The 25,481-nt window shown below is 43.7% G+C and overlaps 1 protein-coding gene across 10 annotated transcripts in view; it reads left to right on the top strand.

Moving 5' to 3' along the window:
• ERC2 (ELKS/RAB6-interacting/CAST family member 2) overlaps window positions 1-25,083 on the top strand; it is a 958,416-nt gene extending 933,333 nt beyond the window's left edge. For 7 of the 10 annotated variants that reach the window (XM_064367213.1, XM_012460772.2, XM_064367212.1 and 4 more), the window contains one exon: window positions 22,126-25,083. In XM_064367213.1, the coding sequence (XP_064223283.1) occupies window positions 22,126-22,365 (240 nt within the window). In that variant the 3' untranslated portion in view covers window positions 22,366-25,083. The remainder of the gene's footprint in view (window positions 1-22,125) is intronic. The other 3 variants (XR_010338994.1, XR_010338995.1, XM_064367214.1) reach the window with 3 other exon arrangements.
• The last annotated feature ends 398 nt before the right edge of the window (window positions 25,084-25,481 follow it).

The following is a 25,481-nucleotide window of genomic DNA, read 5'->3' as shown; positions in this document are numbered from 1 at the left end:
AAATTAGATATGAATGTAGGCTTAGGATCCTGATGGACATTCTCCCAGGGAATTCTTTATCTTGCATATATTTGCGAAGTAAGTTTTGTAAAGGTTAGGCTAACCTTGGAACTGAAATACAACTTTGGAGTTCAAAAATTCCAAGATATTTTGGGAAAATAATAATCCCAGTTCTCTTTCCTCTAAGAGTTTGTGTACACCCTCACTGACTTACTGTTAAAGGAGTCAAAACGTGAACTGTGCTCCATAGCCGATCCAGGAGCTCGCTGGAAAATTGACTCACATTCATAGCAATATGCAGGGATGTCTTGGGTTCAGAAAGTTTCCTTCAACTTTAAATAATTAAATGTTTCTTATGGTTCTGATTTGGCAGACATGGAGAGAAAAAGTCAAAGAATCCAAAGGTAGACTTGAAGGTTGGATATGCATTGATAGTAAATGAGATAGAATCCCAGGGCTGTGGCCTGGGAACTCCCACCTCCTGGAACTCAACATGCAGAAACAAAGCCCTATCAGCTTCAAAGTCCAGCTCTGGTTTCTGCTTTATGTGGCAGAATCCCCTACTTGATTGCAACCTTGGATTTAGCCTCTCTGAGATTCACTCTCCTCATCTTAAGAGATGTGGAAATTAAGATCTAAGTCAGCAGTTCTCAACTGGGAGCAATCCAATCCCCATATCCCTTTCTACCCCCAGCGACATCTGGCAAGGTCTGGAGACATTTTTGATTATCAAACTAGGGTACTACTGGCATCTGAGTGGGTGGAGGCTAAGGATGTTGCTGAACATCCTATAATTCATAAAGCAGACCCCCACAAGGAATGGTTAAATAAAGAATAATCTCAACAAGTCAGAAATGACTTGTCTTACAGAGAAGTACTAGACCTTGTTTATCCCTGTGTCTATACTAGACGGTCCCATACTGGCACACAATGGATGCTCAAGAAATATCTGTTGAACAAAGAAACATGAATATTTATGAATATATGAATGATTGACTATTATGCCTGCCTTGTGAGAGTGCTAAAACTTTTTTGTCCAATAAAGTATCTATGCACAGCTCCTGGCCCAACGACCAGCACATAGTAGGTATTCAGTGAACGGCAGCTCATCATGATGCCAATAACACTTACCTGAATGTGCTTCATGCTCATTTTAAATAAGAATTCACTTGTTTTCATCCTTTGCCAAGATAATAGGCAGTCTGTGCAGGCAGAAAGCCCAGTGGGGCTTTTACAAATATTGGTTTACAAAGAATCTTTTTCATCTTGTATTTTCCAGATAGGTAAGCCAAGGGCCACTTGGTTGTGCCTTCATTTCCGCTCCCTCTGGCAGGCTGTTCCTAGGCAGGGTTTTGTTTCTCTAAAATTATTGTTTCATTGCTTTGTTGTTCTAAAGGAACCTGTTGGTTAATATTAATGCATTTTTATCTTGGACCATTTCCTTCCGGTTCTTTTATCCAATCTGCCATCATATTTTTCTTTATCCTTTTTAATATCATTGCTGCTTGTGAAGCCCTTTCATGTACATATTACCCCTGATCCTCCAAGGAAGCCTATGGGGGTGTTACCATCTTTATTGGACAGGTAAGGAAACTGAGGCTCAGGACATTAAATCATGGCTGGCAAGTGGCCTCGACTCTACCCTATTGCCTCCTCCTGGGATTTGAGAACTAGAAGAGATTGAAAGATAGAGGTCAGAAAAGGGGAGTTGACTGCCTACACCCACACAGAAAGCAGTGCCCAAGTCCCCTGATGTTTCCATCCTATCTTTTTTAGCTTTTATTTTCTTTTCCACCTATACCTGAGAATCATTTTGCAATTGAGTTTCTCATTCATTCCAGGAGGGAACATGGCATGCCTCTGTGCTCTGTTGTGATGCCATGGGAAGACTTCTGGGTTGGGGTTTTGCTCTGCTACTTATCACTGAAAGGCGTTTGCCTGAGTTACTTAATTGCCCTGAACTTCAGATTCTCTTATCAGAAGTGGAGATGACAACCTTTGCCCTGTGTCACAGAGTTGTCATGACGGCCAGTTGAGATCAAGGTAATAGCAAGGGTTTGTGAACTGGAGTCTTAAGAGGATTTCGCTACACTCTCTTCTCTCATCATTTTCCCCAAGTCTAGAGCTGGCAAATATGAACATGTCTGTTACATTGGCACACAACTCCATGATAAAAATGATAGTCATATTGACTAATATTTATTGAGCCCTTAAGACTGTGAGGCACCCACTAAGCACTAACATGTGTGGTCTATGCTATTTCTCTCAACACCTCTGTAGTAGATATTTTTACTATCTCCATCTGATAGATGGGGCCGTGGAGGCCCAGAAAAGTGCGGTTTCTTGTTCAAGGTTGCATAGCTAATCATGGACTAAACCACGATTGGACTCAAATTCAGTTGGATTAAAGAGCCCAAGGTCTTCATTCATTCACTGATTCATTTATTAAGAACCACCTAGTGCCAGGCACTGTGCTAGGCACTGAATAACCACGTGGATGCTTCCAGACTCTCCCACCCCCATCCAGGCCAGAACTGGGGTGCTCGGGACATCTCTTCCTCCTGAAGGAGGTGTGGAGACATGTGTGCTCCTGCTGGCCTGCAGACCCATCAGCTGTGTCAGCTGGAGTGCCTGGAAGAGGATGACATTGCTGCTTCCAGCTGGGAACAGCTGATCAGCACCAAGGGAGGGCCGGGAGGCTTCAGCTGAGCCACATGAGGATGTCCAGCCTCAGCAGCAACACAAGCACAGCGATTGTGTGCCGAGGCCCCGTGAAGACCCTGGCCCGGAGACGAGTTCCCTCATGCTTCCTGTGATGCTGCCTGCCAGAGCCTACTGTTTGGGACTTTTGTCTCTCCTGGCTCATCTTCAGGGGTTTTCTCAGGACAGGGTTACTTCATGGCCTGAAGACTACACCAATTGAAATCTCTGAAAAAACCTGTTGGAGCTTTCATAGTGCAAACACAACTGTTGCCTGTGGACAAATATTGACTTTTGGTGCTAACTCTCTCACGGACAGCCACCCTTGGGAGACCCATGACGCAGGCCTTTGAGCATGAATTGCTCAACCAGGTCAAAGGGAGACAGAGGTAAGAGGAGATGCTTCTTGGATCTCAGATGACCCTCTCCCAAATGGACCCCCATGGTCCCAGCACCAAGGCAGCCTGGAGTTTCAGTTTTGTTGGGAGCAGCGCAGCAAGACTCTACCATGACTCCTGTATTAGTTTCCTAGAGGTTCTGTAACAAAGTACCACAAACTGACCGGCTTAAAACAACAGAAATTTATTCTCTCACGGTTCTGGAGGCCAGAAGTCTAAAGTCAAGGTGCTGGGAGGGCCATTCCCTCTTGGAAGGCTGTAGGGGAGGACCCTTCCTTGCCTCTTCCAAGCTCCTGGTGGTTGCTGGCACCACTGACATTCCTGGGTTTGTAGATGCATCACTCCACTCTCTGCCTCCATCACCCCATGGCCTTCTACCTGTATGTATTCTGTGTCTGTGTCCAGTAAATTTCCTCTTCTAAGAACGCCAGTCATTGGATTAAGGCCTACCCTAGGTCAGTATAATCTTAATTCAAATATATCTGCAAAGACCCTATTTCCAGCTAAGGCCACATTCAGTTACTAGGGGTTAGGACTTGAAAATATCATTTTAAGGGAAAGAGTTCAACTGACACCACCCAAGAAATTGTTCTTCCCTTAAGGAAAGGTTATGTAGTCCCCCCCCTGCCTCCACCCAGCTTCCACTTTGCCCTGAAGTCACACATCTGGCTACGTCACTCCCCTTCCATGGTGTCCCACTGCCTGAAGGCAGCATCCAGCCTCTCAATGTAGCCACAAAGTCCCGTGTGGCCTGGCCTTGCTTGCCTCTCTGCCCTGGCTCTGCCACTTCCCTCTTCCCATTCCATGTTGTGTACTTGATCCTTGAGGTTCTCTGGGTCAGCTTTGGTTTGGCTCTATTTCAGGCCTTACCACATGCCGCTCCTCTGCTCAGAGACCTCCTTTCTTCCCTCTTCCACTGGGTAGCTCCTACTCACCACCCCTCACATCTCAACCTGGAAGTCATCTCCTATGAGGAATGTTTGCTGGCCCTCTCTGACACCACACGAGGTGTCTAGGGGCATCTTGGGCCCCCATAAGCTTACATATCACATTGTATTTCAGTTGTCTTTTTACCCATCTGTGCCCCTGACCTGGCTACAAGTCTCGAGATTAGGGTTTATTCCTACTCCCCCTGAAACCCCCAGTCCTGGCCCATGGCTGGCAAAAATGATTGCTTGTTGAATGGAAGAACTGAATGAATGTGTGAATGAATGAGAAAATAAGCAAAAATTATAACTGTAACCCAGCTACCTTCCTAATTTTGTGAAAATTAAAGGAAATTCTTCTGCTTTTCTGCTCCTGACTCCTTACCATTGAATTCAACCTAGGGCAAATGCTCAGAAAATGATGTTTTAGAAATTGTTAGTGTGCCGGGGTTTGGTCAGGACTGAGGATAAACCATGAGGGTAGTTCCTGGAGGAGTCTTGATTTGTCATCACGAATGTCCAGTCTTGGGCCATCAGCGCTAATGATGACCATGTTGTGGTACCTGTGGACTTCTTTTGAGTTTTCATCTCTATTTCCTTTCTGTATAAAGGTGGAAGTCACCCAAAAATATGGGTAAACTCAGCTAATTTCTTCTGCTTTGGCACATGTAGCTCTTTTGCATGATTGAACACCTTAGCCCACTGAAGAATAAAAACTGTAATTCCTCTCTCTTTTTTCATTGTGTTTGGCCAAAACAAGCTGTGAAAGAATGTAAAATATATCATTTTGTTGGCACCCATTCACAAGTGAGTCAGTTAGCTTGCTCCACATTTACAACTAAAATTGGATTTTAACCGTCCAAAAATTTATGACAACTGCTCCTTCTTGTGGCTTAAATGTTGACATATAATTAATTTAGGATTTCTTCCCAAGGCTTCCTGTCCAGGTTTGTACCTGCCACAGAAATATCTTTGAAAGTTTATCTAACAGCTGAAGCCATTGAAAAAAAAAAAAAAGAAAGAAACAACCCCATTGGAGCTTTGTAAAACAGGGTGGGCTGTGCCAACAGGAAAAGCCCAGGAGAAAGTGCGAGGCTGCCAACATGGCTGGCTGCCGGAGGTACCCCAGGTTGGAGGCAGGGAATTTGCAGTTTTGGGGAAGCTTGGGGTTCCTTCTGCCACCGTTACTTCCTGGTCCCTGTGATGTATTCTCTCTTTACTCTGCACGCATCTTTTCATGAAGATGACCAAGCCCATACATAACCTGGGTATGAACACCCCACTCTGGTTATTTCTGCACTCAGGATCAAGCTGTTCCTGCTGCCCAGCTCTCTGCTGTATATGGGCTAGTATAGAGGGGGTGGTAATAAGGACTGTAAGGTTTGTTCTCGCCGAGTTTAAAATGAAGAAACTGAGGCCAGCACAAGAAGATCCAATGTGAAGGAATTTATTCAGGCTCCTGGGTGAGGTTCTGCGGTCCGACAGGAGGGGCCGGAGAAGTCACACAGACCCCTCTCAGACGTGGGGTTTTTATAGGGAGTGGAGGTGTTTGATTGGCTGTGGGAGAGCAGGTCTGCTATTGGGTAAGTTACAAGACTTCATCTAGGACTTGGCTTGTTGTTGGTTGGAATTACTTGGCTGCTATTGGTTGTTAAGACTCGGCTGCTATTGGTTGTTAAGACTCAACTGCTATTGGTCAATAAGGCTTGACTGCTATTGGTTGGCAAGAGGCTAGGGTTACAAGACTTTGTTTGCATACTGGGTTCTTTAAGGGAAGGCCAGGCTGTGCGAGCATGGGAGAAGGGAACATGCCCGAGCATGTCCGAGCTTGCCCGAGCTCGTCCAAGCTTGCCTGAGGGGAGGGGGGTGCGTCCGAGCTCCCGGCAAGGCAACCAGCCTTACGAGGACCACTGCTCATTGCACTCCTGTCATATGCCAGCCATTAGTAAGAGGCTTTATAGGCAGAGTTCATTTTGTTTTATGTTCTCAACTACCTGGAGAGGTTAGAGTTATTATCTTCACTTTGGAGACGAGAAAACTGAGTGAGGCTCAGAGAGGTTAAGTGGCTTACCTGAAGTCAGCCAAACAGAAAGGGGAAGCAGTGATGGGTAGTCCACATGTATGAAGCTCCTGTTAGGCCCTGTCTCAGGCTCTCACATTTAGTGCTTATGGCAACAACAGATTATATAGTCCAAAATGTCCGTAGTGCTGAGGTTGAAAATCACTGCTGCAGAAGGATTTAGAGCTATTCCTGGCACATAGTAAGCATTTGATAAATGTGTGTAACCATCAATGAACTTAGCTGTCTTCTTAATCTACATCAATATTTATTGCATGCCCACTGTGTGGCAGGCACACAAGAAACACTGCAGTCAGCAGAACGCACACAGCCTGTCCTCATGAAGGCAGTCGAGGATGCAGTCAGGCATTAATCAGATCCAAACACAAATGTCTGATGCCAAGTTGCCCAGAAGCAGGAGTGCATACAGGGAGAGGGAGGAGGAATTGCCAAGATAGTGCTTGGCAAGAGGATTTGACCAAGAACGGAAGTCAGGAAGCCTCCCCTGAAGAAGTGATATTGAAGCAAACATCCAAGGATAAGCAGAAGGCAGCCAGGTAAAGGATGATGGGGGAAGTGCCCAAGTGAAAGGGAACATCTATGTAAAAGCTCTGAAGGAAGACCTAGCTGTAAGGCCGATTGCCTCACCGGGAGCATGGGCGCACACCTCCCCCACCTCGCTGGGAGCTCAGACACACCCCCCTCCCTCGATGGGAGCTCAGACACACCCGCCCTTCACTGGGAGCCCGGAAAAAAGCCCCGCCAGGACCTGCCCGATACCATTTTGTCCCATCCGGGCCCCAATCCCTGCCTACCATTTTGTCCCATCCGGGCCCCACTCCCTGCCATTTTGTTCCATCTGGGCCCCACTCCCTGCCATTTTGTCCCACTCACCTTAGGCACAACCAATCAAACGCCTCCACTCCCTATAAAACCCCACATCTGAGAGGAGTTCGCGTGACTTCTCTGGCCCCTCCTGTCGGACCGCAGAACCTCACCCAGGAGCCTGAATAAATTCCTTCGCATTGGATTATTTTCGTGCTGGCCTCAGTTTCTTCGTTTCGTCCTCGGCGAGAACAGACCTTACACTAGCCATGTGCCTCCTCCAGCAGTAGGAATCCCTGTTCATGGATTGGCACACCCAATCAGGAATTTCATATGTCTCTGCAGAACTTTGCAGTATCACTCAAGGGACTAGCTCCTAAGGAAGTTCTCCACAGCAAAGCTGAGCCCTCTGGTATATCCATGGTATAAAGGTTCTTAGGTTCTTGTTGAGTTTAAAAGGCAGAAACTGAGGCCAGCACAAGAAGATTCAATGTGAATTTATTTGGTTCCTGGGCAAGGTTCTGCAGTCCGACAGGAGGGGCCAGAGAAGTCGCATGGACTCCTCTCAGACGCGGGGTTTTATAGGGAGTGGAGGCATTCGATTGGTTGTGGGAGAGCAGGGTGTGGGCAAGGCAACCTTGCTATTGGCAGGTAGGCAGGGTTTGAGTGCCATTGGGTAGTTTTACAAGACTTGACTGCTATTGGGTAGAGTTACAAGACTTCATTTGCATACAAGACTCAACTGCTATTGGGTAGAGTTACAAGACTTTGTTTGCATTTTGGCGGGGTTCTTTAAGGGAGGGCTAGGCTGTGCGAGGGCGGTGGACATGTCTGAGCTCCCGGAGACGGTGGGGGGGTGTCCGAGCTCCCGGTTAGGTGACCGGCCTTACACATGGGTGTTCCAGGGGACCCTTTGGTCTTGCTGCATTGGCTTTGGTAGTGGCTTCAAGGGTACCCTCAGAACCCACTGGCATCATGCCTTGGGTGACCACTTTGCCATGCCCCAGCCCCTTGGTCTCTGGCCCAGGTCTGCCCAAAGGCATTTCCTAGCCTTTAGTCCTGGATGCCAACCCTCTCTTAGAGGAGTTAAACCCGACCCCTGCCTGCCAGGACTTTGAGATTTAATAGGGAAACTTTCAGCCAGTTCATATATTATGAAAACACGTTTTCCTCTCTTTAATCTTCAAAGTGACCAGCGACAAAAGCAGCACAGAAATTCCCTCTCAGGCTACCTCCACATCTAAGTTGGAAACATTTATGATAGCTGGAAGCCCCATAACAGATGGGAGAATGGGCCCATCTGAGAGGTCCATTGTTACAGCGCTCCCAGTTACACATGGAGACAATTACAGAGTTCACTTATATCCCTGAGTGGGAGCTGGAGATGGGAGACCAAGGGTTTCAGCCCTGGGCCCTTGTGCTTCATGCAGACAAGGGCAGGCTTTGGCATGGAATTTAAATATAAGTTCAAACCAGAGAGCATGCCTGCTTTTTGGCACTGTGTAAATGTGACTGGCCTCAGATTCCCACTGAAATAACCTCTGCTTGCTTTTCTCAAACTCCTCATTCTTTGGTGGGGGATGTTATTGTTTCCCTTTAAGGTGGTCTGTTGAGCAGTGGGCCTCCTAAGCAAATGCTGTGCATGTGCACATTTGAAGGGATCGACTGGAATTCTGGAGGCATCCCGTTTTATTTCTCAAAACCTACACCATGGAAAACACATAATGGGTACTCACTTGGGACCTACCATTATCAAACACATCCTTGGACTTGAGAACCTTGTTTTTTGTTGCTTTGATAGTCCTGCCCCTATCCCCACATGTAGCACAAGATCAGTGATACTGTAGACACTCCAAAAACCTTACTCTGCAGCACCCCGGCCAGTTCTCCTGCTGACTGAGCAGTTCTACTCAACATAAAGACGTTATAATGATGTGGGAACCAGAATGTCAGCTACAATGCCAATGGCCTGACCCAGGCGTCCCAGAAAGATGCCATTTTGTTTATACTGCAATAAAAATTGTGGGACAAAACAGCTTTAGGTTAAATAGAAATCTTATGAATCAGAAGGCAAGTTCTACCAGTATCGATTTCATGTCAAATTTTCCCCAGTCCTTTAAGGTTACCTGTGAAAGGATAAGGGCAGGAAGGAAAGATTCTGCGTATGGAGATAGAGGAGGAGGAGTAACTGAGCACCACACATCCTGGCCATTGCTGGGGGAGGGTTTCATTTGGAGGAAGTCAAGCCTTGGAAATATACTTTGCCTGTAAAGGCGTACCTTCCCTCAATAATCTTTTTAGCATCTTCATTCTTTCAGAGGCAACTTGGACCCCAAAGACCCCAAAGCCTTCATGCAGCCAGAAGACATGTGAATATCCCATCAGTTTCATAGAAGCAATAGATTGGAATCCTCCCGATAGTTTACTCAATTTCAGAATGATAAATGATCAATCATTGCATTCCTTCTAAATGAAATTAAGATGTCAAGATATATTGCTTGAGGTTTCTGGATGGGATTTATGCATTTGAATTTCCAAGAGAAAATGTATTGCTTTGGTGTGACAGGGAAAGGAAGACATTCTGAATCTTTGTTAAGACATAACATTTGACAGTCAGGAAGAATGCTTCAGACATGTTAATGTTTTTCATATTTAAAAGTGCTTAATCATCTCAAATACCGTGAAGCCAGAAGACCATAATGCAAACTCATGGAGGGGAAGAAGGGTGCATGTGGCTTGATCGTCTAGAGGGAGGCTTTTGAAGGAGGCTGTAGGTGAGCTTTTGTTGGGAAACAAAAATTAATGACTAAAAATCGATTTGAAAGCAAAGAGTCTGAGCAAAACCCTTGGAATGCATTAAAATCCACAGTTACTTGTCAGTTACTACAGTGCAAAATAAGTTCTTCTCTTCCAGTATGTATGCGTACACCACGGGAGATGTGACTTCCAGGAAAGTCTTTCCAACCCCCCTGTCAAATCAAGTCAGGATCCCAGTGTGCTCCTGTAAGCTGGGGATTTGACATCTTACCATGCAAGGGTCACACCACTGCCTCACCACCTACTAGCTACAAGATCAGTAGGTGGTAGGGCAGTGCTGTAATTCTTGCACACTAGGACACATGTAACCACTCTGCACCCATTTCTGGAGCTGTATGATAGGTTAATAATGACAGCCTCTCCAGAGTATAAGGACTGGATATTGTAAAACAAGTGTCTGTGTTCAGTGAATGTCGGCGGGCCATCCTCATCTTTGTTACTTAGCATGACTTTAATTAATTAATCCCATGTTCTGTTTAATGATTTGTTGAATATAATGTCTGGCATGCTTACGAGATGTGCATTCCATGAAGTCAGAGCGAGTGGCTGTCTTGTCCAGCCACATGTCGTTAGTACTTAGCGTGGTTCCTGGTAAATGCTAAAACAAGTTGTGGAAGAGAGGAACAGATGGAGGGAGGATGGGAAGGAAAGGAGAAAGGAAGGAAGGATTCCTGCAGTTTTCATAAACATTGCTTGAAGGCAGTATAAAATCCACACTGAATTTGCCTTTGTATCTCATTTAAGAACCACTTCGCTTTCAACTCTGCAGACCCAAACGAGGTAGCATTCTTCCTGTTCCTCTGCTTGCAGGTGGGTGAGGATTAGGGCCCAGAGGGGCAGACGATCTTTAAAAGGCCTGACTTCGCCCAGCTGGTTGCTGGCTTGTGTTTACATTTCCCTTTTCCCTTCCCCCACTACCAAAGATGGTCCCCTCCCCCCAGAGAAGGCTTTTCCTTTTGTTGCGGTGGAAACTCTGAATTGGTGGTTGCTTAGAAAACACAAAGAAGTGTGTAGCAAGTTGAAATTAAAAAACAGTTAACCAAATGCAAAACTCCATTCAGCCCCTATCTGCCAAAAAATAAATAGTTTAAAAAATGAATTTCAGATCACTGACAATGATGACTGTGTTTATGGCAGTGGGGTTGCCTGTCTTCAGCAGGCCATCGTTGCAGGCACGCACCCAGAATTTAGCAATTAAACAAAAACACATTGAACTTGCTGCATTAGCTGTTGCCACATCGGAACGCTAATGGGTTTAGTGACCACAGCCGACCCAGGCCAGCATGTGTCAACAGCCAGAGGACCAACTTCAGTCACTGTTTGTGCTTTGCCCAAGTTGTTACAAGTTTAATTCTTTGCAGCTTACTTTTCCTGCTGTTTTGGCCTCTCCTGCACCATGTCTTAGAAAGTGTAGCCCCAGCCCAGCCTCACACAGCAAGGCTACGGGGTCCTGGCAAGATGTCTGAAGACACAGAGACCTCAGCTTCTTGGGTCTCCTGAGCAGTTATATCAGGGCTCTGCCTCCTCCCTTCTTCAGCCAGGCATTTCTATTACGCATTCTGCAAATGGCCCAACCTGAAGCAAACGCAGAGAGCCTCTTGATGAGCTACTCATCTGGAAAAGTGGAGTCTTCCTCTCTCTCTCTTCTTCTCCAAGAAAGTATGCTGCATAACATTTCACCTCCAAGGTGGTTTCTTTGCATCACAGGCAAACCTTCAGCCCTGCCTGAAAAACAAGGTCAAATGCCTCCATTTTTTGCACAGCTGAATCAAGCACTGGGTTGCAGGATCTTGGCGGTGAAGAGGTTAAATTGCTCGAAAGGCTGGATCTGTGGTTTCCTGCCCACACTTGCTCTGGCCTAAGGCAATGCTTGCTGTTTGGGGAGGGGGAGAGGGAGGTCTCGCCTGGACCCAGGTGGCCGACAGGCAAACCATGTTATTAAGAAGCAGGGATCACAAAACCTTGATCTTCAAACGAGACCCCTAATTAGTCACCAGCCCAAGAGTAAATGGCATTCCACCTCAGTGAGGCGGGAAGGGCGCCTTCAAATCCTGGAGACTAATTGCCATTATTGGCTCTATGAAGATCCTGTTGTAAACACTTGTCATTGGAGCCACTTCTGGTCACTAAACTTGAGATATCAAATTGTTCCTTCATGTTTCAAATTCTCCAAAATGCCTCCCTGTCTCCTTTTCTAGGAGGGGCATCTCTTTCCTGAACATGACAACTTTCTTACCATCCAGTTTAGGGAGATGTCTTTCTGTGGCTTGTATACGATATGGCAGGCTCATCTTAAAACCAAATTCTTTTCAGTCAGGGGCTTTTTAACAATGTTTTACTTTATTTACACTGGAATTTGAAAATGCCATCTTAAAAATAAGATAACAGGGGTTATGATTATGAAGATAATGGGGCTTACGTTTAGAGTTACGTAAGCTGGAAACGTCAGGTAGGCAGACTTTCCAAGGCCCTGGGAGGTGCCCCAGTGATGGGTTCACACGGCCATATATTTTTATCAAGCTTGAAATAGTCAATTATTTATGTGTTCTTTTTCTTAAAGAAGGCCTCCAAAATGGTATGAACATTAGGCCACACAAAACCAAGATGTGCTCTACAATAGTCAAGGTGTGTTTCTTCTCTTTCCCATTACGTGTTCTTGTTGCTTCTGAAGATAAGTATTTTCTCTCTGTCTGTTCTTATACTTTTTTTTTCTTTTTGAGACAGAGTCTCACTGTCTCCCAGGCTGGAGTGCAGTGGTGTGATCTAGGCTCACTGCAACTTCCGCCTCCCGGGTTCAAGCAATTCTTATTCCTCACCCTCCGGAGTAGCTGGGATTACAGGTGCACGCCACCATGCCCAGCTGATTTTTGTATTTTCAGTAGAGACAGAGTTTCTCCATGTTGCCCAGGCTTGTCTCAAACTCCTGAGCTCAGGCAATCTGCCCAACTTGGCCTCCCAAAGTGCTAGGATTACAGGTGTGAGCCACCGTGTCTGGCCGATTTTTTGTTTCTTGATCCTGTTTGGCATTTGTGAAGGGTGGGGTAAACTTTTTCAGGCCACGTACAGGATGCAAGAGGTTTTGTCTATATTTATCCTTTCTTTGGAGACTGGGCCTCACTCTATCACCCAGGCTGGAGTGCAGTTGCGTGATTACAGCTCACTGCAGCCTTTACCTCCTGGGCTCAATCAATCCTTCCACCTCAGCCTCCCAAGTAGCTGGGACTACAGGCACCTGCCACCATGCCTGGGTAATTTTTTGTATTTCTTGTAAAGATGAGGTTTTGTCATGTTTCCCAGGCTGGTCTCAAACTCCAGGGCAAGCGATCCACCCACCTCAGCCTCCCAAAGTTCTGGGATTACAGGCATGAACCAGTACCCAAGCTAAATTTACTCGTAACCAGGAGAATGTTTCCAGAGATTGGGACCAAGAGATCCTTGATCCATCTGCTTCAAGGGCAACCTAGATAATATCAAACCCAGATGGCAGAAGAGACCAACCTAAGGAAATTTGGGAGCTATGGGAATTTGAGCTGGTTCCAGGGTCTCAGGACCACTGAGATTCTATTATCTGGATACTTTCATGGCGGTATTAAATATGTCAGTGTGTGAGAGAGAGAGGGAAGAAGAAAGTAGTAAATCATTTCTGAATATTTCTTGGAAATGGTGAGTTTTTCATTCACCTTTAACACTGGTTTTTAGCCAGCATCAAAGGGCCCTGAGATGAGGCATTCCACATTAACATCCGCAGAGAGCCATGCTGCAGGGCCACATGTCAGATGATGTCAAGTATCCCCTTTCTCCTGGAGCTGAGCTTCAGAACTGTTTCTTTAGCAAGCTAAGGAGTCACTATTATTCAGCAATAATTCCTTTGTGTGAACAGTTCAGGGCAAGACAGCGGGTGGGAGTTCTAGACACAAGCTTAGGATATTTGCTCGTAGGATTCCCTGGTCTCTGTGATGAAAGCCACGGTTTTCCCTCTGCAGGTAACCTAATAACCTCAGGCAGCTCAGAGCGCAGAGGTACTGGCGCTACCCAAGTGGGACTCTCCAGGATGGTTCGGGCATTTTGCCCTCTCTCCAGAGTGCAGGTGTTCTGTTTGTTGGATCAGCCCCCATCTCTGATGTCAGTAGTGGCACCCCCAAAGATTCCCAAAGCATTCTTTTAACCTGTATGTTTCACTGATTTTTGAGATGTTAAAAATTGTATGCCAAACCTTTCGTTATTTTAACTAGTTCAGAAAAGAAAGATTATCATCGGTTTTGACAACAAACAAAACCAGTTTTTGTTCTATCAGTTTTGTTTAAAAGATTCCAATTTCAAACTAAACACAATGTGTGGTTATTCCGTCAGCGATTTATATAGCCACCGGGGCGCCACAGTCACACACCGCATACATCATTGTATTTTTAAAATGTACTTAATGAACTTTTTTTTTCTTTTCTAGTAACTACTTCATTGCCTTAAATGAATGCATTCCAATAGAATTTGTAACAAATGACCACTTTGTGTTTGCATTAATGCCAAACACGTTTAACAAATTTTTAACAAGGAACCGTGGCAAAATGCCAAACTCCTAGAGGGACACTGAAGGAATGCTATAAATTTAAACTAGATTTCACCTTTTCACTTAGCTCAGCAAGTGTCTTAGGTGTCTCACTATCTCAGGATTGTAGCATTTCTATTTTTATGTCAGATAAGTTGTACATTTTCATTATTTTTATTACTGAGATTGTACCTATCTCCATAGGACTTTTAAATCTATGCAGCTGTTTCTGAAATAATACGAAAGCAGCTTAGAAATTAATCTTCATTTATCTAAAAGTGTTCATGTCTTATATAGGTTGGTAGATACATGTATGCATATACTGTACATATCTACCAACATATTACTTTTTAAAACAGCACAGTCAACCAATTATGTACCATAACAATTGATTAGGCGAATGGTTGTCAAGTGGGGCAATATTTGGCAATGTCCCGAGACATGTTTGCTTGCGTGACTGGGAGAGTGCTACCGCACCTAGTGGGGAGTGGCTTGGGATGCTGCTTAGCATGCACAGGGCAGCCCCTTCAGCAAAAAGTCATCCAGCCCCACGCGGCCACAGTGCGGAGATGGAGAAACCTGGAGGAGAGTGACGAAATCTTTGGCCATGGGCAGTCTCTCCGGTTAAAGAAGGTATTCTTTTGGAGAGAAACAACCAAATATATTTCTACTCAACCAATGCTTTAAAAAGTACATACAGTACCTAATGCTTGTGTTGAATGGCAGATATCTGATTTTTAATTTCACTGCCTTCTGCCCTTGAGAAGACAAAAGCCCAAAATGTAGAGTAAGGTGGTGCTGGGGCTGGCTGGTGGCAGGAGTGAATGTAAGATCAGCCGACTCATGCCTGGTGCTGCCAGTGGGAGAAGGCCATGACTGGGCAGTTTCCCAGGCAAGGCTGGTTGGAGGCAGGGGGCGCATATTCAGGAGATAGTTTTAGGTGTTTTGTGAACAAGCACTTTTACTTTATTAGTCATGCAATTATCATAGTGCATATTAAACAGATAATTGTTCTATTAGGGTTGCAGAATAAATATTTCTTTAAAAAGGAAACATACTTTTTTAGATATATATTTTTTTGAGATGGAATCTTACTCTGTCACCCAGGCTGGAGTGCAGTGGCACAATCTTGACTCACTGCAACCTCCACCACCACCTCCCAGGTTCAAGCAATTCTCCTGCCTCAGCCTCCCGAGTAGCTGGGATTACAGGTGCCTGCCACTACGCCTGGCTAATTTTTGTATTTTTAGTGGAGACTGAGTTTCGCCATGTTGGCCAGGTTAGTCTTGAACTCCTGGCCTCAAGTGATCTGCCCGCCTCAGCCTCTCAAAGTACTGGGATTACAGGTGTGAGCCACTGCACCTGGCCAGTTTTTAGATAATTAAAAAAAAATTAGTTACATATCACAGGTATTACGGAGAGGTTAGGAAAATGGGAAAGGCAGGACACAAAAGACAGGTTTAGGAAATCGTTGCCTCAAAGAGGCAGTGGTCTCTGGAGGGAATGGTTGCTACAGTCCAAAAGACATGGGTTCAAATGAGGCCCCAAGGAGGTGGGGAATTTTACCAAAACCATCCAGTTCTTCTAAGCTTTCCTTTCCTCATCTGCATGAAGGACTGTTAACCAACTGCATTAGTACCTCAGTGCTATCAAGCTAGTTTTAGATACTAATGCAAAACACAGAGCGCGGTGGCAGATAGCATGCACCAGATGGTAGCTGTTAATAATCCTTTCCACAATAATAACAACAAAAATAAATCCTACAGAAACATAGCAGTCCGCGCTGCCATTTTGATGTACACAGCCCATATTCATCTGAATCTCTTCATTTAAAACATTATGGGTGAGTTATACCTCGCGCACAGAAACCAAAGATGAAATACCAAGTCCCTCGATTGCCTCCTCCCAGCAAACTCCATCATCCCTAACAGCAGTTTGCAATTCTGAGCACTGGGCTGGCTCAGCCCACCCCCATCCCAGCCCCCAGCCCTTTGGGTTCTAAAGTGTTACATTTTATTGCCCCGTGGAGCTGTAGGAGTCCATGCTCAAGGTAAAATGTTGCTCTCCACTCATATTTTTGAATTATGGTTTCAAGGTGGTTGCTCCTATCAAGAAAATTAAATGATTTAACGTAATTTGTTGCCACTTTGATCACAACAATAATAAATAAATCTTCATGAGGAAAACGGGAAACCCGTTCCACCCCGTTTTTAAAGATGTTAAGTAATAACACAGATGTAGTTATAGGGTTTTTTTTGGTTGTTTTTTTTTCTTTTTTAAGGAGAAACGACTCTATTGGGTTTTCCTGTGAGCAGAATGGCTTCATGGAGCTGTTCTGCAGGATGCCCGCTGCCCTGAGAAGGAGCGGCTCTTCTCCAACCGTTGTTAATTAGTCTATCAGGGGCTTGCCTTTTATGTGGGCACCACGTGCAGTGTGTTGGGGCATCTGAAGCCGTCGTGAATGGGTGTCTGTTTTTGTACCTGGGGGCACACTGCACACATTTGGAAAGCACATGGAACATAATGGACATTAACCCAGATGTCAAAAATAGCCTGCGTTTTACTACTGTTATTAAACAGTTTCGCCTTTAACCCCTCCGTGTTTACCAAAGACCCCTTTCTCCCAGCCTGTTTCTGCAAATCACTACTGAAAGAGCAGGAGAAGAAAGCCATAATCGGGCAGGTGTCTTTATTCCAAAGAAAAACAGTCTGAAGGAATATTTGTGAGACACCACACGTTTATAGCCTGCTCTCCCTGGGGCGTTTGTCCTGGGGCTGAATCTTACTGCTGTGCTCAGTCACCCACCCCACTCCTCACACCCCCCTCCAACCTAGAACCAAGTCAAGAGCAACAATCCCACCCAATACTGATTTCTCCCCACAAAGAAAATAGCTTTATATTTCAGTATACTATTTATATATTCTTTGGTTTAAAAAATCCAAAGTGCAAAAAAAAAAAAACGTCTAAAGGAGAAAAATTTAATGGCTGGGCACCATGGCTTAGGCCTGTAGTTCTAGCTACTTGGGAGGCTGAGGCAGGAAAATTGCTTGAACGCTGGAGGCAGAGGTTGCAGTGAGCCAGGATGGCGCCACCGCACTCCAACCTGGGCAACAGAAACAGACCTCATCTTAAAAAAAAAAAAAAAAAAATTAAATAAAGAAGAAAATTTGAAAAACACCACCCAGAGAGAAATATTAATAATATTCTAGTGTATACACTTGTAAATGTTTTTTTATATGCATGTTGATGCAAAAATGAGATGGAACTATGCATATAAAATGGTAATCTGCTTTTTCCACTGAAAAGTAGTGGATATCTTTTCCTCTCAAAAGAAAGTAAAGATTGACATTATAATTATCATCAGTCACTTGATACATTTTAAGCATCCCTATCACAGTTCCCTGTGCCTTTCCTTCGTGGTGAAAATGTTTAAATTTTCATTCATTTGTTGACCGGTGTGTCTATCTGTTGACTGTCCTCCCAACTATACAGGCTCCATGAAGGCATGGACCTTGTCTGTTTTTCTCACGATTATATTCCAGGCACTAAGCACATTGCCTGGCCCAAAGAAGTGCTGTATTAGTCTTCTATTGCTACATAACAAATTACCACAAATGTGGTGGTGGAAAATAACACCCATTTATTAGCTCACATTTTTGTAGATAGGACAGAAGTCCAGGTGGGCTCAACTGGATTCTCTGCTTAGGATTTCATAAAGCCAAAGTCAAGGTGGACTTTGCTGGACTTTAATCTGAAGGCTCCAGGAAGCATTCACCTTTAAGCTCCTTTGGGCTGTTGACAGAATTCATTTCCTCGTGGTTGTAGGACTGCAGTCCTTGTTCCTTTGCTGACGGTCACCTGAGTGCCTTTCTCACATCGGATAGGAAGCTCTCAGGTCCTTGCCCTGTGGCTCCTTCCATCACAGCACAGTCAACCCCCCTAGTTTCAAATTTCCCTAACTTTCTCTTCTGCTACAGCAAAGAAAAGTCTCTGTTATTAAAGGGCTTCTGTCATTAAATTAGGTCCACTCAGATAATCGCTCTTTATAAACATTTTTTATTTTTTATTTTAGACAAGGTCTCACTCTGTCACCCAGGCTAGGGTGGCACAACCACAGTTTACTGCAGCCTTTACCCCCCAGCTCAGTTGATCCTCCCACCTCAGCCTCTCAAGTAGCTGGAATTGCAGGTGCATGCCACCACATCCAGTTAATTTTTAACTTTTATTGTGAAGACAGGTATTTGCCATGTTGCCCAGGCTGGTCCCCAACTTCTGGGCTCAAAAGATCCACACACCTCAGCCTCACAAAGTGCTGGGATTACAAGCATGTGCCACCTCACCCAGTTAATAATCTCCGTTTAGACTAAAGTCAACTGATTAGTAGCTACATCTGTAAGGTAACTTTATGGTGAATGTGGTCTGATACATTTTCACCCCCTATGCCAGGGATTAGGGTAGGGAATCTTGGGTGGGGAGTAGATTTAAAGATTCTGCCTACCTGAGGTGCTCTCTAACCTGGTAGCTGGGCTTAGTGGCTCATTCCTATAATCTCAGCACTTTGGGAGATTGAGGCAGGTGGAACACTTGGGTCCAGGAGTTTGAGACAAGCTTGGGCAACATAGTGAGAACTCATCTCTATAAAAAATACAAAAATTAGTCAGACATGGGGGCATGTGCCTGTAGTCCTAGCTCCTCAGGAGGCCAACATAAGGAGGATTACTTGAATCCAGGAGGTCTGAGCCATGATCACACCACTGCACTCCAGCTTGGGTGACAGAGCAAGACCCTGCCTCAAAATAAAAGATATATATATATATATATATATGTATATTATACACACATACACCATATTGGATGTACACACACACACACACCCCATATTAGATGTACAGGTCTAGACAATTCATCAGAAGGGGACCCTGTAGTATATATGAGATTTCCTACTCTATATCATACCCAAGAGGGTCAGGAAAGGCTTCTTGGGAAGACATGACATCCAAGCTGAAACTGAAGAATAAGCAGGGTTCGATCAGATAAAGAGCTGGTGTAAATGCATGTTAGATAGAAAGACATGCTTGTGCGATGGGCAGAAAATAAATTTTTAGGGCTGCAGAAGCAAGCTCAGCTTAGGTGCAACATAAAGAGTGGAATGTCAGGGGTAAGTACAGGACTGCAGAGAGAGAGGCCTCACCAGTATGGCCAGGAGTCCGTCAGTCCTGCATCCTAAGGGCAATGGGATTATAAAGAGGGTTGTAAACAGGGGTTGTAAACTGTAAACGGGAATGCACTATGAGTGGATGTCACCATTGAAATGGTGCTATTTTCAGCTGCTGTGTTGAAAGTGCAGAGTTGGGTGCTGTAAGAGAGGAAGCTGGAGAAGGGTTAGGGTTGCTGTGACTGTCCAGGTGAGGGAGGACTGGCCAGGGATCATCTCACAGTGGGTGGCAGCCCAGATTGCCTCATTGCGGGAAGCCAGCATTCGTTTTTTATTTTTTTTGAAGCATATGCTTGTTTGCCCCCCGACAAGGGATCATCTGCATTCCTAAATGCTGGCGGTGTCGCTTGTGGTTTCCTTGTTGTTTTTCTTTTTTTCCTCAAAGCCATTTAGGCCTCCTGGTGAATGGATTGTTTGATTGAAGGAATGGCTACACTTTTTGAGAATTCTCTTGTCTCCAGCATAAACCTTACCCAAAAGCAGTATGCTACAATTGTGAGGCTTTGTATTCTGGTTTGTGACCTGTTGCTCAGCTGGAAATCTTTCTCACAACTGAATAAATGATTGTTCTTTGCTACTTTATCTTGGAAAAACATCAAGGACATCAGACATTCACTGTAATTATTTTTCACTCATTTCCCCATCTGTGAAAAAAAAAATAACTGGTGCATTTTAATACTACTTTGGGTTTCTTTTTACCTTTTAATCATATGGCCTTTTAATATATTGGTCAGCCCTTTAAAAGGATGATTAAGAAATGCTTAATGCACAAAAGAATTAGAGCTATGCACCGCTCTTGAAACAGAAAGCGTGCTCTGACTTACAATTTTCATACAAAGTTTGCAGAGAGTTTATGTGCCAGAATGAGTAATATGATCTGCTCTAGGAACTCCCTAACTTTCTGGCTCTGCAAAAGTCATTTTTTTGCCCCGATTCAAGTTTCCTAACCAGAAGGGTTACACCAAACTCCTCAGAGTATGAATTAGCAGAGTTCATCCAAGCCACATATTTCATTTGCACTACTTAATGATGGCTTGAAATAGCTGCCTACCTGTGCAGACACTGGGATCTTTGGCGTTCTTGTTAGACGGCATAACTCGAAAAATGCTGCATATCAACCACCAAATGAGACAGCTCAGGGTATATATAAAAGGTGACTTGTGTGTACATGAGTGTGTGAGTGTGTGTGTGTGTGCGCACGTGTGTGTTTGATCTTTCCCCTGCCTGCCGTATTTCCCAGATAGCTGAACTCATGTGCTTGGAAACCCTGAAGCACTCACAGGCTGTATGTGAATGAAAATGGCACAGGCATACAAAGTTGAGCATCAGCAGGGAGAAAGCCTCATTTGAAGCAGCGGTGTGGGAGGGTCCCCTCTGCTCTCCCATTGCACTGTTGCTTCCCAGGATGCAACAGTGAGGGCCCCTCCCTGGGACAGTGAGAAACCTTGGGGTGCTTCTGGGTACCTGTTCTCCAGGGCAGGAAATAGACAAATGGTTGACTGCTGCATTTATGTTTGGTGTTGAGCATGTGCACAGGGCATTGGATGTGACGATAAAAGCCAACTTGGTTTCAATCTGCTTAATTTAAGAAGATGCCACTATTATTTAAATTTTTTTTATTGTGGTAAAATACATACAACATACACCTTGCCATTTTTACCTTTAAGAGTACATGTCAGTGGTATTAAGTGCCTTCACAGGGTTGTAAATCCATCACCACTAGTCATTTCTAGATCTATTTTATCACCCCAAACAGAAACTCTGAACCCACTGACAAATAATTCCCCATTCTTCCTCCCCCACCCAAGTTCCTGGTAACCTCTCATCTAATATCTGCATCTATGAATGTATCTGTTCTAGATATTTCACATACGTGGAATCACACCTTATTTGTCTTTTTCTGGTTTATTCATTTAGGATGGTGTGTTCAAGGTTCATCCATATTGCACCCTGCATCCTAACTTTACTTTTATTTTACGGCTGAGTGATACTCCATTGTATATGTATAACACATTTTGCTTATCCATTTATTTGCTGGTGGGCACTTGTGGCTATTGTGAATGGTGTTATGGATATTTGCATACAAGTATTTGTTTGAGTCCCTGTTTTAGTTCTTTGGGGTATATACCTGGGAGTAGAATTGCTGGATCCGATATCCTTTTAAAATGTTGCTCTCAGATGATTTTTAAGTGAATGCTAAGTTCTCTGATATCTTAACCTTCTTTAATCTCTATAAAGTCAAGTTGAAAATAATTTTAAAAACATCATCATTATAGAAAAATGTAGAGAGAATAAAAGTTGACATGTAGTCTGATTATGTGGAAATAATCACTGGAACATTTTGGCGTATTTCCTTCAGTTTCGTTTTTTGTATATCAAGAGACATTTATACATATATGTGACATATTTTGAAAAGGGCCTCTTCTCAGATGCACTTGCAGGACATAGTCTATTTTTCTGTTCACTTTGTCCTTCCTCTGTGTTTCTTCCCTTTGCCCTCTCCCCGCTCCCACCCAACCCCGACCATGGAGAGTGGTGGAGAGGCTGCTGCAGCGAAGAGTGGGAAACGTGCTGCCAGGATTAGCTCAGATATTGTTGCCAGTTTCTTCCCCTGCTGAATTAATGTGCTTTCTTGTTGCAGCTATCAGAAGGGCTGAATAAAGGGAACATGCAGCTCTGCAGCAATATTCTGATAATCTATTGCAGTGCGGCTCACATCACTCACCACCACCTGGAGCGGCTCATCAAAATGGAAAGGGAGTTTTCACTTACATTATTGAGCATGATTCTGTTCTACTCGCTATTTCCTTCATCACCTCGTGTCATTTCTCATGGATGTGGATATGTTGGAAAGGAAGAATGCAGAGGAGGAGAAAAGTGATATGTCCTCTATTTGTGTCTGGATGCAGGCATTTTGAATGTGATCATCTTCGCTGAATGTCATTATTTGATAACATTTTGTTTAAGTTACTTAAACATCATTGGATAAATTTGAACTCCATGGGATTTTAACTGTGGATTCAGTTTCTGTTGGACAACTAGCCTCATCTCCAGTATCCTGCTGGTTCAGTCTAAGTGGTCATTCCTAACGCATTAGATTGTCAAAAAGTGTAAATTCTCTGTGAGTGAGTGGTGTTGGCAGTGCTTGTATACCACGATGCATGGAGTGTTTGACAAAGAAACAAAAAACACCAAAAATTGCGAGCCTTTACCCTCCTCTATTTCTTTAATCTGTTGTTTGAAGAACCGCATTTTGAGGGTGTAACCAGTAGTTACCTCTGGGCCAGGTTGGAAATGAAATCAATTTCTTAAACCACTAATACTTGCCAAGAAATCGCCTTATGAGAACATGGTGTGTGTCTCTGACAATGCATGGCACATCTAAATTGATCATTCATAATTTTATCTACCCAGGTCATGTACCAGAAAGTGGCAAAAGCCTGAGGCACCTGCCTATCTCTAGTTCCTGTGTTCCACACGTCCCCGTGGTGGGGATGCACCGAGCCTCAGACTCTTACCATGCCGGTACATGCAGGTCTCCATGAAGAAGCTGGGACTCATTTACATTTCAAGATCCAAATGCTGTGCAAACAGTGTAAGCTTAGATTTTCTGTAAATGAAGGGTCATTTCTCATTTTTTTTTAAAGAAAATGTATCTGCAACATGGAATCCAAATCATTTTCAGCATCAAACATGAAAACATTGATGAATGAGGAACAATCACAAAAGCTGTGTATCTGTATATAGCTCTACACAACATGTATGTGGATACAGTCATTGTTTAAAGCACATGCCAGGGAAAAAGACCGAATTTTGAGGTCTTTTACATACAGTGATATGGTACTAAGGAGAATTAAACTCCTACTGCTTCCTCTGAATATTAAAAAACAATTAAAATTGTTATAACTTCATAAAACTCATGACTGAGTCTGGCAAACATGTGCAACTCTTGTATTGCTCCATTTCCTTGTCAATGGAAGAAACCCTTCCACGTGTGTGCAAGTGCGAGATGAAAACCTGCATTTTTAAAGGACAAACAGTGAATTTAAGCATGAGTGGCCTTAATAAATATAGTTGTCTTTCTTTGCTGCTGTGGAAAGGATACTAAACAGATGTTCCTGAAGTCTTGCATTGACTTTAGTAGTTATTATTACTTTTTTAAATGTTGGTGCAATTAACTCTGGACCTCTCTCGTGAGCCATAGAGATATTTAAAAGACAGACACCTTATTTGTCGGGGAAGATGAAACCGTCTCTGAGTTGCACCATTTTTTCTTGGTGCATTCATGGCTAAGATACTCAAGCAGGTTTCTTGCTTCCGGCTTTGTTCTTGTCATCAGTAAGTATAACAAACTATGTAATGCTTACGTGTTGCATAAGTAATCCAAATACATTTATGTTTTAAAAGTTTGTCCTTTAATTATCAGAGGGATCTAGGTCTTGGTTAGAGAAGTAAGCAGAGTTCTTTGCAAGCTTATTTAGCACATTTTGACACAATGTTGCACTGAAAACCCAGGCCACAAATGCGTCCCAGTGAAGAGTTTGGATGTCCTCAAAGAAGTGGTCCTCACTGCCTCCTTCAACCAGGTCCTGAACTGAACTCTGCAACTGAATACTTGAAGTAGGATGTAGGAAATCCAGTAGGGAAAATAGGGTCCTTGAAATAGAAAAAAAACAACCAACCCATGTATAGCTAGCTATTTCTATGTATGTGCCAATTTTGTCACAGCTATTATTTGGGGGGATCATTTTCTGCCCAATTTTGTTGGTTAAAAGTGTTATTGATCTTACCTTTATGGGGGCATATCATTTAGTCCCTAAAAAATTAAATTCTATCTAACATAACAACCTTTTCCATTTCATATAATATTCTCTGATGTTTGGGGGTTACCAAGAATATCCCTTTTTCACATATTAAGAATAGTCTCTGGGTTTACAACAAACACTGTGATGTTGGGAAGCTATTTCCTTTGCGCAAACTTTAGCAGGTTTCCTTATAATCATAACATAGCTGAAAAAAACGTTTGGGCTAACATTTAGGAGAAGTTGGTCTTACTTTGTGCAAAAGCAGGCTTGTACTTTATACCCCATTTGATTTTGATGTACAGTCTCAATTTTGTATTTAATGATTTTTGTGTATCCAGTATGCACGTTAAGAGCGTGTCAACTTTCATTTGAAAGTGGGTTTCAATTTACTTTTTAAACAGTGTTTATGACGAGACCTCAAATGTGTTGACATAAGCTCTATCTGCAATGTTTTTGTGTAGAGTGGCGATTGAATGCTGCCGAGGGTCAGTGTATCTAATTCCCTGAGACCCTCGTTTGATAGTGCTTCTTGTAATATTTCTTCAAGTGAGTGGCATGTGGGTTGTGATATTGACCATGTGATTATGGACATCGATATGAAAAATAAATAAATAAAACTAAGGAACCCTGGAAACTACCAGTGGGCATGTATTAGCCAGTCATTGTAACCTCGTGTCTAGTAGAACAATGTACAAGCTATGTACAGTTCATAAATTTGTTATCATGTGTATGAGAAGTACTTTGTGCTGATCGCCTTATTTATATTCATCAAATAAACCTTGTTTCTTTCTGAAGTGAGTTCATTCTATCTCTAATAAATGCTCCAATTGTGTGGTTTCTAATATTTTGAGGGTCATGGATCCCTATTTGAAGAACCCTATGAACTTAAGTAAATAGGGAAGTTATTGGCTCGCTTAACTGTAAAGGTGAAGACATAAGTCTTCCTTTATGTACATCTGGATCTAGAGGTTCAAATGAGAAAATCAGAGGTTCAAATTAGGAAATTTAAGTTATTGGCAGTGTCTCCCTTCCTCCTTCCCTATGTCCTTTCTCTTTCTCCCTCTCTCAGTCTCTTCCTCTATGTCTCCTGATCCCTCCCTCTCTTCCTCCTTCCCGTCTTTTGTCTCTTCCCTTTTTCTCCCTCTTCCTGTCTCTTTCTCCTTCTCCCCTTCTTCTCCATTTCCCCTCCTTC

Source organism: Aotus nancymaae, unplaced genomic scaffold (genome assembly GCF_030222135.1).
Source record: "Aotus nancymaae isolate 86718 unplaced genomic scaffold, 86718_ANA_hifiasm-v0.15.2.pri h1tg000067l, whole genome shotgun sequence".
In the NCBI taxonomy this organism is placed as follows: Eukaryota; Metazoa; Chordata; class Mammalia; order Primates; family Aotidae; genus Aotus; species Aotus nancymaae.
This window is presented reverse-complemented; position numbering and strand designations above follow the sequence as displayed.